Raw genomic sequence first — 11,906 nt, 5'->3', positions numbered from 1 at the left:
GCATGTTATGAGCATGTTATCAACGTGAGGGAGCAAGGAAATCCAAGATGGATGCAAGTTTGAAGGATGGTTACACCTTTATTCATATGGTTGTAGTCCATGTGACAATATTGTAAAAATTGCAATGAGGATCAGTTATTATATCGCCTTATTCATGCATTTGTTGGACTTCAGCCTCCAAAATATGGACATCACAAAGTCAATAATAAATCACCACCCCTGACATTTGCAGGGAGGATTGGGTCCTAATGGACCTTGTGTCGTGTCTCATATCCACTATTTTACTCATTCTTTTTTTTCCTTAAACAATTGATAAAATAGAGGGATTCAACTTCAATTTCGAGTTAGTAGCTACTTGCTCCATGATGGAAAGACTGCTTGCCGCAAATCTAGTTACAGCAGGCAGACTAAAGGGAAGTTTTCCGTTTCTGAATCCACATTAAGCCACGTGTCCAAGTCTCAACCATTGATTTTCAAATATCTAATGGTGTCGATCAGCTTTTCCAAAGCTCAAAAGCAACCAAAAAGGTCAATCGCCAGCTTTTGTCAAGCTTTTCTTCGGGTAACTCAAAACGTTGCTTTTGTGTTTTTCTTGAATTTCTTTGTTCTAGAAGCTGGTGTACTGATCCAAGTAGTGAGAAAAAAATCAAAATCAATGTAGCATAGGCGAGACGATTTCTTCGACAGACGATAGTAGAGTGATGGAACAGTTGAAAGCAGCTTTTGATTCAGCAAGAAAGGTTCTTACTCATGGCAAAAAGGATCCATGGCAGAATCCCGTGGCTGACCCCACTTCTCTAGCCCTCCTAGGCACAGATATGGCTGGTGACCGAAAGGGAGCTGATCACTATGTTGATGATTACTTAGCCATCGGTGTTGCGGCAGAAGGCCCCATGCAAGCAACTCGCCCTTTGGGTACACCAGCAAAATTTAATGCTCTTCATCGATTCATGCCAGGTTATGGCCAACGAGTGGCTACGCAATTTTCAGACGCTCCTCTGGCTACCCAACTGTTGCTCAAATACCACAGAGGGCAATCTTTAGTAGGTGATTAGTCCTTTTATGTACTAATGTTGTCATTCTTGCGATGCTGTATTTACGAGATTTGGCATGTCATGTTGAGAGCTCCTTTTATCACAACGAGAAGGGCAATCCAACGGGTTGGAATAGAATTCGAGCAAGTTGACAGAGAGTTCGACTACTATCCGACTTCCGTACCCATCAATTCATGAAATCAATTTCGCTTACAGAGGGTGCGTGAACTTCGATCAAGCCGCTTAGGTGAGGGCTATTTTGCTATTGGTTATAACTGCAAATACGTTGGTGCGTGAGATCAACTGGAATCGGACAATTGCATGATGATGTTATTGCAAGCGCAATGACACTTAGCTAGATCTAGAACAACCTTGTTGGCTTGAGCTAGACCTTGTCGACGATAGCTTGAATCCTTGCTATGTAGGTATAAAGCATTGAAATTTATGGATCCCATTCAACAATTGAGTGCTAAACAACTAGTCAATAGAATGCGAATTGACAATAATGTACCTACATCGCGCTACACCACAAACTAGAGCCATTTTGCCGCCTATATTTGATATGCCATGCTGGCGTTCATAGGATGACCGCATTGGTTGAGTAAGGATGAAGCCGAAGAACTTCAGTAAATGTGATATGATGTGAAGCATTCTAGAAGGAGAAGGAGATCGATGGTGAGGAGAAATCGAAAGAAGGAGGCTATCCATTGACGCCGCATGAGACCGCTGTTCTGCTAAAAACCTTGGATTTTCCCTTTATCGTCGCTCAACAGATTTACAGCAACGAAAGTGTGGACATAGAAATGTTGATTATCATAAGAAGAGCTTTGAACATTTATGGCTGAGGCAAGGTCCAAGGCTATGGCAGAGGTGACTCCTCATTGGCATTGCTCTTGCCTCTTTTGCCCTCCTCTTCTTCCTTAGAAAATAATTGAAGCTTGCCCCTAGTCCCCCCTCCTCAACCATATCCTCCTACTTTTGGGAGCTTTCCGTTGATCCTCCTCTCAAGCTCTACAACCATTCTCCGCGTACTAATCTTTACCTCCCAATCAATGTCAAGATGAAGATCTATCTCGAATAGTCACCCAACATGGCTACAGCGTTAAAGAGGCCAGCTTAACTGACATGCCCAAGTGTCCTTGATCTGAATTCTTCACCTTCTCACGTAGTTTGGGAAGCACCCACCTTATTATGTAGGAATGCGATGATTTCAGAGAGGCCTCAACGATGGGTTTGAAATGCACGACTGTTAGGCAGAATCAAGAGGTAAGGAAGGCCTCTAAAGCGTGCTCTTGGAGCAAGGTCAAGGAATGGAGTTACCAGGCAGTAGAGAGGACTGCATCTAGGCTAGGGATAATGTATTAAAAGGTCCACCACAGTCTCCTTCAAGAAGCATGCTACCGGTGCAAATAGATATGATGGAGGAGGATTTGAAAGGCACTCCTTTCATGGATGTCATGGTGGTGAAAGTTTTTTGCGTGCATACATAACCAAATTTCTCCTTACCTTGGCAAATGAAGCGCCAATTTAGCTCCAATAGTAGCAGAATCAACATTGAGAAGATATATAAGTCGATGGTTCATGAACTACAAATCAAAGCTCCCCAAGCGACCGGCCAAAATAGGAGAGGATTCACCATTGAAGCTTGAACCTGTTGGAAAGACGGGTTTTCGCTTCTTGTTCTGGGTGATATGGTGCGCCTCTCTTTTGAAGTCGATGCTATGGTCTTATATCAAGTGTTGATTGCTGGTGGAGTCACTCTCTTTCGAACTCAATCACCAATATGGCAGCGGGAAAGGAGAATCGAGACGAACTACATTGATTGAAATTTAAGTAACATGTCAATATCTTATCCATTTGCAAGACTTATCTTGGCACTAATATTCTCAACGTTAATACTCTTGGCATTATCTCGGCACCCGGGGAAGGGCCCATTCCCTCGGATTATAACTCTTTGGGGAAGCAAGCGCGGCGCCTCCCCGTCTACACTATGTGTGGTTATAATAATTATATATTTTATATTATCATACAAATATTTTCAATTGCTCGTCCATTCAAATTGCTTGTTTTCAATCGGGATTCTTACAACATTCCTCTCTTTTAATGCATCTTATCGATGCAAGGGAGCAAGGAAATCCAAGATGGATGCAAGATCGAAGGATGATGACACCTTATATTCATATGGTCGTAGTCCATGTGATAATATTGTATCGACTTCAACAAGGATCAACTATTGTATCGCCCTATTCATGTATCTCTTGAACTTCAGCTTCCAAAATATAGACATCATGAAATTAATAATAAATCACCACCTCTCACATTTGTAGGGAGGATCGGGTCCTAACGGACCTTGTGTTGCGTCTCATGTCCACCATTTTACTCATTCGTTTTTTTAATTTAAAGAATGATAAATTGCTAGGATTCAACTTCAATTTGTTAAGTGCTCCGAGATGGAAAGGCTGCTAGGTGCAACTCTAGTTCGTTTTGCTCGTGAAAAAAATTTGGTAGAATTTAGGATCCAAGTTCAATTTCGTTATGTGTTGGACGACGGAAAGGCTGGCTCATGGGTTAAAGAGTCGAACCAAGTCAAGGCTGTTTAGGGAGCTTTAAAAAAACCGCGGTCAAGAGGCGGAAAGCGGTTTCGCGAGATCCGTTTCCAAGGTCCCTTCTTTCTTGACAGACTAAACCTTTCAAACTCGTGTCTGGACGCTGCTCTTGAGAGTTAGTCTCGCCCTCCCCTCGTAAAGCTTTGCCTTCAAGACCTTCAACACCTTCTCCTCTTACTTACTTTTACTCTTATTTTCTTCTTGGCTCCCTCACTTTTTGGCCCTTCCTTCCTCGTCTTCCTGCCCCGCTTCCCATCCATGGCTGAAGGCCTCTCCCAGGAGCAGATTCAGGAGTTCAAAGAGGCTTTCAGCCTTTTCGACAAGGACGGAGATGGTTCGTCCCCGGTTCCCTCTCCTCTCCTTACTCCCCAGATCGGTTTTTCTTTTGTTCTTCGTGCCTTTGTTTTGTGCTTTGGTTTTCTCGCAGTCCCTTGCTTCACGGATGCTGGTTGTCTCGGTATCGTTTTTGTCCTTCTTTGGCCAAACCCACAGGCTTGAAACGGGAATTTCGCATATCTGTTTCCGGACTCTTGGACGTCAGATTTCCACCGCCAGAATTCGTTGTGGACGAAAGCGATGCCTTTCTTAATGTTTACCGTGATTATTATCTAACTGTTTCTTCTCCATTTGGTTGGCATGTGTTATCACTCTGGCTTCCGTTGAAAGCCGGCTGTCATGGTTTTTGCAGTATAGCTTGCATTGGTAAGCCTTTTGACGGGTGTCTTGCAGGCTCCATCACTACCAAGGAGCTTGGCACAGTTATGCGGTCGCTCGGACAAAATCCAACGGAAGCCGAGCTGCAGGACATGATAAATGAAGTCGATGCAGACGGAAATGGAACTATTGATTTTACAGAGTTTTTGACTCTTATGGCTCGCAAGATGAAGGTGATTTTCAGATATCATGGTGCAGAGCCAATGTCAAATGTTGAGTGAAAAGCAGCCAATGTCTATTGAAATAGCCCATGCACACGTATGTCTTTCGCAATGATTGCTTCGTTCCGTTCTCTGAAACGGGCAGATGAAGTCGAGCACAAAATCGTAAAGGTTTTTATGTTGAAGAATGCTTTCCAAATGCATAGGTATCAGAACTGAGCGCGCGAGCAAAGACCAGTCTTCCTGTAAACATCTTTTATGTTGTCTGCCCTCCATAATTTTACATATGGAGCATTTGGGTGAATGCGTTTAGCTTGAGTAAACAAAAAGAATGGCGATATCAATAGATGCCATTTTGTCCGTAGTTTCTTCAGTTTGGTCCATCCGTTAAGGTTTAAACATGTACGTCATGACATGTATGTAACAGGACACAGACTCAGAGGAAGAGCTGAGAGAGGCTTTTAAGGTTTTTGACAAGGACCAGAATGGTTTCATATCTGCCGCAGAGGTAATTCATGGATTCTGTTGCATTAGGGAAGATATCTACTGGGAAATATCTCTTAGTTTCTGAGCTTATTGTTAAGTGATATATCTATTGAGCTTTTCAATGCAGCTGCGGCACGTGATGACAAACCTTGGGGAGAAACTAACAGATGAAGAAGTAGACGAAATGATTCGTGAAGCTGATATAGATGGTGATGGTCAGGTCAGTTATGATGAGTTTGTGAAGATGATGTTGTCAAAATGACAAAGATGGACAGCATGCATCTGTATCTCGAAGTTGACAGACAATATCATTTTTCTCGTTAAAGTTGTCCAAATTACGTCAGCAATCACTGCCATGTGATAATTGGGGGATTGGAATTCCGTTCTTTGTATCTATTGTAATGAATATCATGTCTTTATTGCTTCAACCTTGATCCTTCGCATGTGTTCTTTTCAGATTGTGTCAAGTTTTCCTGGCAAAATCTTACACTTATTGTTTCCGGATTGCTTACATATCTGTTAGGTAAGGGTTGCAGTTGATCCGTGGTAACCTTAACTGACTCGAAACTCTCTTAGACTTCAGTTTATGGTTTAACCTGTAGATTGTTTAATCTTGTTTGCTCGGGAATCATCCTTAAGAAAACGCAGCCATAGATCCATGTTGTGCCCATGCAACCAAACTCTACTTGTTGCATACTGTGTTGCAACTGTACTGATGCCTTCCGACTGCTAACTTGAGTTGGTTCCTGCTACAGTGAGCTAGCTATGGTTCAGTTGTGCTTGTTTGGAGAAAGTGTTTGCTATCCTTCATGTTGCATGATGCACCTGGTGACTTGTTTGCGGCTTGCAGTCAAGTATCTGTGCTGTGGACTATGTTATCTGGGGTTTGAATTTACGTCGATGATCTGCTGCTGCAAGGCATGGTGTCAATGGGAGAGCTGATTGAGTGATCCAATCTGACAGATGGTAGACCAATAGATTGAGACCACATGGGGCATAGATATGCAGTGGCTAGAACTAAACTGACAGATGGTAGACCAATAGATTGAGACCACATGGGGCATAGATATGCGCTAGAATTAAACTGACAGATGGTAGACCAATAGATTGATACCTCATGGGGCATAGATATGCAGTGGCTAGAACTAAACTGAAGTGCTTCTCTCTCGCACATGTGCACATGCATGCGCAGTACTCAAGTTTCAGAATGTGTTCTTTTCATTATTTTGCTTTGTTATAATTAGACAGGTTATCGGAGAACCTGCTTTTTGGCAGCATCTCAAAGAGTGCCTTCCAGAGGTCAACTCTTGTATCATTGGAGGTGACTTCAACAACCTAAGTTTATGGAGGATAAGCAAGGAGGAGCCTCTTCTACAAAAATGCTAGCTGCAGAGAGGGGCACTTGGGAGCAGTTTATTTTTGCGATCAATGGCAGGGATCCATGGCGAAAGCCTGAGTTTACCAGACTTTCGGCAGCCTTCACTTCTTTTTTGGATAGCGGTGACATGATGGGTTACTGGAGCGCCTAAACAGAGAGTCTATATAGGGGACTGGGCACTCCTCAGCGGCGACCAGGATCTTAGTGCAGACCATGATGAGGGATCACTCCCTGGTGGTCCTCTACTTGGAGCAGCCTTGCTGTGGACTCCACTAAAAGGGGGTCCGCATATCGGATGAGCTTTTATAGTAGGTGGAGGTACATCAGGCGATAGTGGAGATTTGACAACCCGAGGAGGGACCTAGAGAGGGCTGCACGACGTGGGTGGCTGAGACGATTTAACAGAGTAGCCAGAAGCTCCAGTCCCAGGCACTTAGATGAAGACTAGCTCTTCATGAGTGAGAGAGAGCACTTTGTTGAGACTTAGCATCCATAGAGAGACTCCGAGAGTAAGATCCGAGATCTCAATGGCTCCAAGAAAGAGTATAACCTATTGCCATTCTTGTGTTGGATTTCAAGAGTCAAAACCTATTGCCATTCTTGTGTTGAGACTTAGCATCCATAGAGAGACTCCGAGAGTAAGATCCGAGATCTTAATGGCTCCAAGAAAGAGTCAAAACCTATTGCCATTCTTGTGTTGGATTTCAAGAAGACATACGATAGTGTAGAGTGGAGTGGTCCTTTTTGGAGGGTACCATGTAGAGACTTGGCTTCTTAGAGAAGGGGATCTGAGGGGTTTCAACTCTTTATGCGGGCAGCTCTAGCGAGGTGGTCAGTGGGGGGCATACTTGTGAGGCCTTTCCTCTTTTCCGCTCAGTGAGACAGGGATACCCTCTTGCCCCCTACTTGTTCCTCTTCGTAGTGGAGTCCTTGGGTTACTTTCTGGGCTCCCAGGCACTTGGTCTCCCAAGGATGAAGCTTCCGATCCGATAGGAGGAGGAACTCTTGGATTCTGAGTTTGCAGATGATACAACCCTTTATGTGGAGGGCTCATCATCTAATCTAGAGAGGGTTAGGGGGGCCTTGTCCATTTATCGCAAAGCTTTTGTTGCTCGCATAAACTGGATGAAATTTGTTTGTTTCTTTGTAGGGCCAGAGGAGATACAGGAGGTTCAAGATTGGGAGGCTAAGTTTTGGCTTTTGGTGGATTCCAAGAGGGGAGACGGTGAGGTACATGGGCTTTTAGGTGGGCATTGGCATATCGGTAGAGGAATAGTTCGGCCCAGTCCTAGAGAGTTTTCAATGCAAGCTCTTGTATCGGAGCTTAGGCAAGCAGGTAGAGCCGTGGCAGTTAACTAGGTCCTTTGCCTCATATTGGTGTTTCCATCAAGGTTGCATAAGGTAGCTACGATGCTTTGTTTGAAACTTTTTGTGGGCATGATGGGATGGGATGTGTAACATCAAAGCTAGGGTGGCCCAGCAGATAATGATTATGCCATAGGCACAGAGAGGATTGGGTATCATTAATCTATCGATGTAGAGCAGAGCCCTGTTAGGCAAGCTGGTGGTGAGAGGCCTTACCCCAAGCAGAACCCTTGAAGATCCTCCTTCAGTGAGGGCTTCTTGAGAACACTCCTCGCACAGGAGGTCAGTGGTAGTAGTCATCTTCGAGGCTCTCTTGATAGGGAAAGTCTTGCCATTGATGAGGAGTCTCTACAGAGTATGGCAAAGATTAGCAGGACTCATTTGGGCCAGCGCGTTCTAAGGAGCAGTTGGAGAGGCATCCACTCATATGGGGCATGGAGGTTAGGGATTCCAAGTGACGCATGGTGGGTCACATTGGATGGGCACAATGGGACCGTGGTCTAGCCAGAGCCTTTGAAGCACGGACGTGACTTCCTAGGGAGGCAGAGGCTAGACTGCATGCCCTCTCTCATCTTCGAGGGGCGTCTCAGATGGTGGAGATTGAGGCAGCGATTCATGATTCGTGGTGGGAGGAATTACGGAGTCCTTGGACCCCACACTATTGGTCAATACAATTCTCGCAGATCGGAGTACTTCTCAAGATACACTTCTTTTGAGTGTCCCTTGGACCCTACCACTGTCAGTTTTTCAAGATGGGACGCGAAGGCTCATTGTAGGCATATAGGAGATTCACTATCATACATGAGACATGGATAGAGATCTACGATGCATCTTTGCCCTCTCGCGGTCACATCCGTTGACTCTACCAGAGTACAACATTTGGGAGACAGTGTCCAGCGTTACTATTTGGAACACTTGGGTGGCTTAGTGTAGTTGGGTGATGAGAGGCCAGCTGCTCTCTCCGGTGGCTACCCTAGTTGCCATTTGGTAGGACACCATTTTACTTTGAGCACCATTTGGGAGCATGGTACTCTAGGTTTGAGAGCGACCACCAAAAGGCTGGCGCATTTCTACAAGGCTTGGCTTGCAAGAATCTTTTACACACTTTTCGCAAGAGGTATTCATTGGATGTATAGACAACCATCGTGGTTTCTAGCTCCTGTTTTGGAGTCTCTCTAGGCAGTGAGTTGGAGATCCGAGATAGGCAGGCTATCCTATAGCAGGCAGGGTGTCTCATGTATGTACCTTCTATAGCTCCTCTCGGAAGCTGTTTTTGTATGGTGTTTTTAAGCATCAATAGAATTTTCTTCTTAGAAAAAAGCTACATCTATCCATTTGCCTTTTGGAATGGGTAATTGATGTAATAAAGCAACGGGAAGTTTGATTGCCCACTTTATTTTGCTAACATGACAAGCATTCAACAACATATTTCACTACATTTCTACAAAGTCGCCAAAAAACACTTTGCTTAGTATTTTCATAGGTCTTTGTGAAGCCCATATGTCCTACCATAGGGGATGAGTGCATCTCTTTTAGCACCAAAATTCTATATTGTGAATCTGGGACTATAAAAATTGTCCCAAAGCCACAACAAGCCACTGTGCAATTTAAACTCAAGAGGATCTTGACATGATGGGTCCTACAAACCAAAGAATATGGCTGCTTCCCTCAAATTCTATATATACTCTTTGTGGATTCCATGTATCCACTCTTCATAGATTGTGGAGATACCTGACCAAGTGCAAGCCAACATTCTTCATCAGGCATCTGCAACCACATTCTCCTTACCTTTCCTATAATGAATATTGAAGTCATAAGACTGTAGTGAAGCCATCTCTTTTGCTTGGCTAACAAATTGGGCTACACAAGAAAATACCTAATTGTCTTATGATCAGCCTTGATGTTGATTTCACTCCCATCCAAGCAGTGATGCCACTTTTTTGGGAGGCATGTAAGATTTCCAACATTTCTTGATCATAAAAAGGAAAACTGAGCTCTTTGTTGTTGACTTTTCTACTTTCAAAGACTATCACCCTTGGCTCCTGCCTTAGAAAGCCCCCAATCCTTTACCATTTCCACCAAGTTCCACAATAAGTGACCATTTAAAACCAAGGCATACCAATATTGGGGCATGGGTCAATGCAAGTTTCAGGTCTTCAAAATTGATATCTGCGTGTGTTGACACGAGAAGGCATCTTCCTTCAGGAGGTCTATGAAAGGGCATGCATTTCTAGCAAATGGTATATGGAACACCTATAAAAGGAGGCAAGGCTCTTAATTGAGTGGCATTGCATGGATATTTCTCACACATCTCACCTTTGAGGGGTCCATTCAAATTCCATTCCTACCCACAATATGCTTGCGGTATTCAACATCCTCTGCCATTAAACTGCATTTTTCGTCCTTAGCATCATAGAGCTTATGTACTCTCAAGGTTTCTAGCACCTATTTGACATGTTGAATATGCTCCTCTCTTTTTTTGTAAATATATGGTTGTCTATCATGACTCTAAACTCTGCTAATTGGAAAAGACTTCAGATTTCTCCTTGAGAAAATACACCCAATAATATATTCTATAGTTGCCAATGAAACTCAAGTACTATACTAAACCATTAATGCTATAGGGCTATGCACAACTCCAAACATCTATATGTATCAAATCAAGAGTACTTCTTACTCTTGTGGTGTTTCTCTCAAAGTCAACTCTTGCTCAAGTTTGCAAAGCAACATGTTGTGCAAACTACTCCAAGAAAATGCAGTTCAAAATTTTGATTGTCATGTTTTAAGTGCATCAAACTTTTGAAGTTGACATAGCAACGTCTTTTGTGCCATATTGGAAAGTGCATTGGTTGATGTTTAGATGACATGTATGCAAGTTTGGTCCTAAACCTAGCACTCTAAAAAAGAATCCTTCTTTGACCACTTTTTCAATTAGCTAATTTCCTCTAGTTTTGTCCCTAGGGAATTGTACATTCATCTCCATCAAAGATGACTCTATGATTAGTCACCATCATTTGTCCAATTGACAAAATATTCTTGCTAGGAACATAAAGTACGACTTTCACAAATCCTTTTATAAGTGTACAAGTTTATAAGAACTATGCCTTTTCTTATATTTGGTGTGTTATCTCTTTAATGTAGATAACGTCCTTGGATCGTTCTAATTGTTTGATCTTTGTAAACCATTCTTGATTCCTTGTGATGTGAGATGATGTACCATGGATCTTGATTTGCGTGATCAACAAATTATGTTTTTCTTTTTGAATCACTATTAATCTTTTCCATTCCTTCAATCACAAGATGCATTGTATCCAATCATTGGCATAATGATCGTGACTTTAATTAATGCTTTCTCTTCCATAAAATTTTTCTCTATTGCCGCTAGATTGACCTTCTTGGTCATATTACTTTTGTCAATCTCTTTTGTAATGTCCAATCTTGTGATAGTAGCTGCACTATATGTTTTTCATATTTTCAAATCATTTCCTCTTCCTTTAAATGTCCCTCTATTAGAATGGTTTCCTCTTGGACACTATTGCTAATATTTCTCTAGTGATATTGATGCTAATGCTATTGTTGATGCTATTTGAATGTTGATGTCCCCTTCTTGCTTGAGAAGGAACTCAGGACTTAGGCCATGCAAGCGTCCAATCTAATGAGCAAGCATTCGCAACCTCAAATAGAGTAGGGTAGATTTGTGGTTGCATGCATCATCCTTGAGTGATGATGGTGAGAACTCCCCCCCAAAAGGTCCATGGTCTGAGTTGGGAGTAGGATCTTACACAAACACGATTGCAAGGAAGTTATATGGTGGTTTATCTCCCCTATTCGATGAAGAAGCTTGGATTATCCTTTGGGTAGATGTGGCAAGACATGAAGCAGGTCTGGCTAAGCAAGGATTGTGGGAGATTGCAGGTTGGCCTTTGAGGCCATCAAGCCAAAGGTAAAAAGCAGGCAAATGGAGGAGTTACCTCTTTTTCATTGGTAGAGTTTCTATAGTTGGTGCGCATTGTGAGCTTATTACGTATGCATGTAATCGAGAGGAAAGATCTGCCATTGGATATATGGGGAAGGGCTTTTTCCATTTCCATTTGTTTTTGAAGAGGTATGTAATGAAATATTAGGGAGGTATTTCCTATTTGCCGGGGCTACAATGCTAGTT

The 11,906-nt window shown here is 42.9% G+C and overlaps 1 protein-coding gene across 1 annotated transcript; it reads left to right on the top strand.

The window, feature by feature from the left end:
* Positions 1 to 3,679: 3,679 nt before the first annotated feature.
* LOC147882920 (calmodulin-like) lies at positions 3,680 to 5,429 on the top strand. Its single transcript, XM_087400289.1, has 4 exons — positions 3,680 to 3,974; positions 4,370 to 4,527; positions 4,943 to 5,023; positions 5,129 to 5,429. The coding sequence occupies exons 1-4, from the start codon at positions 3,899 to 3,901 to the stop codon at positions 5,261 to 5,263; spliced, it is 450 nt and encodes a 149-aa protein (XP_087256415.1). The 5' UTR covers positions 3,680 to 3,898; the 3' UTR covers positions 5,264 to 5,429.
* The last annotated feature ends 6,477 nt before the right edge of the window (positions 5,430 to 11,906 follow it).

The sequence above is a fragment of the Dipteris shenzhenensis genome, chromosome 29 (genome assembly GCF_047967505.1).
Source record: "Dipteris shenzhenensis isolate YYH24624 ecotype China chromosome 29, Dip_SZ_1.0, whole genome shotgun sequence".
In the NCBI taxonomy this organism is placed as follows: Eukaryota; Viridiplantae; Streptophyta; class Polypodiopsida; order Gleicheniales; family Dipteridaceae; genus Dipteris; species Dipteris shenzhenensis.
The sequence above is the reverse complement of the archived record's forward strand: the minus strand, read 5'-3'. Positions and strand labels throughout refer to the sequence as shown.

What these genes read in the sequence shown, in the direction of transcription:
- LOC147882920 (XM_087400289.1), top strand. Translation starts at nt 3,899, where the DNA reads ATGGCTGAAGGCCTCTCCCAGGAGCAGATTCAGGAGTTCAAAGAGGCT. An exon ending in TTATGGCTCGCAAGATGAAG is followed by an intron (nt 4,528 to 4,942) that starts GTGATTTTCAGA and finishes TGTATGTAACAG; the next exon opens with GACACAGACTCAGAGGAAGA. An exon ending in GTTTCATATCTGCCGCAGAG is followed by an intron (nt 5,024 to 5,128) that starts GTAATTCATGGA and finishes TTTTCAATGCAG; the next exon opens with CTGCGGCACGTGATGACAAA.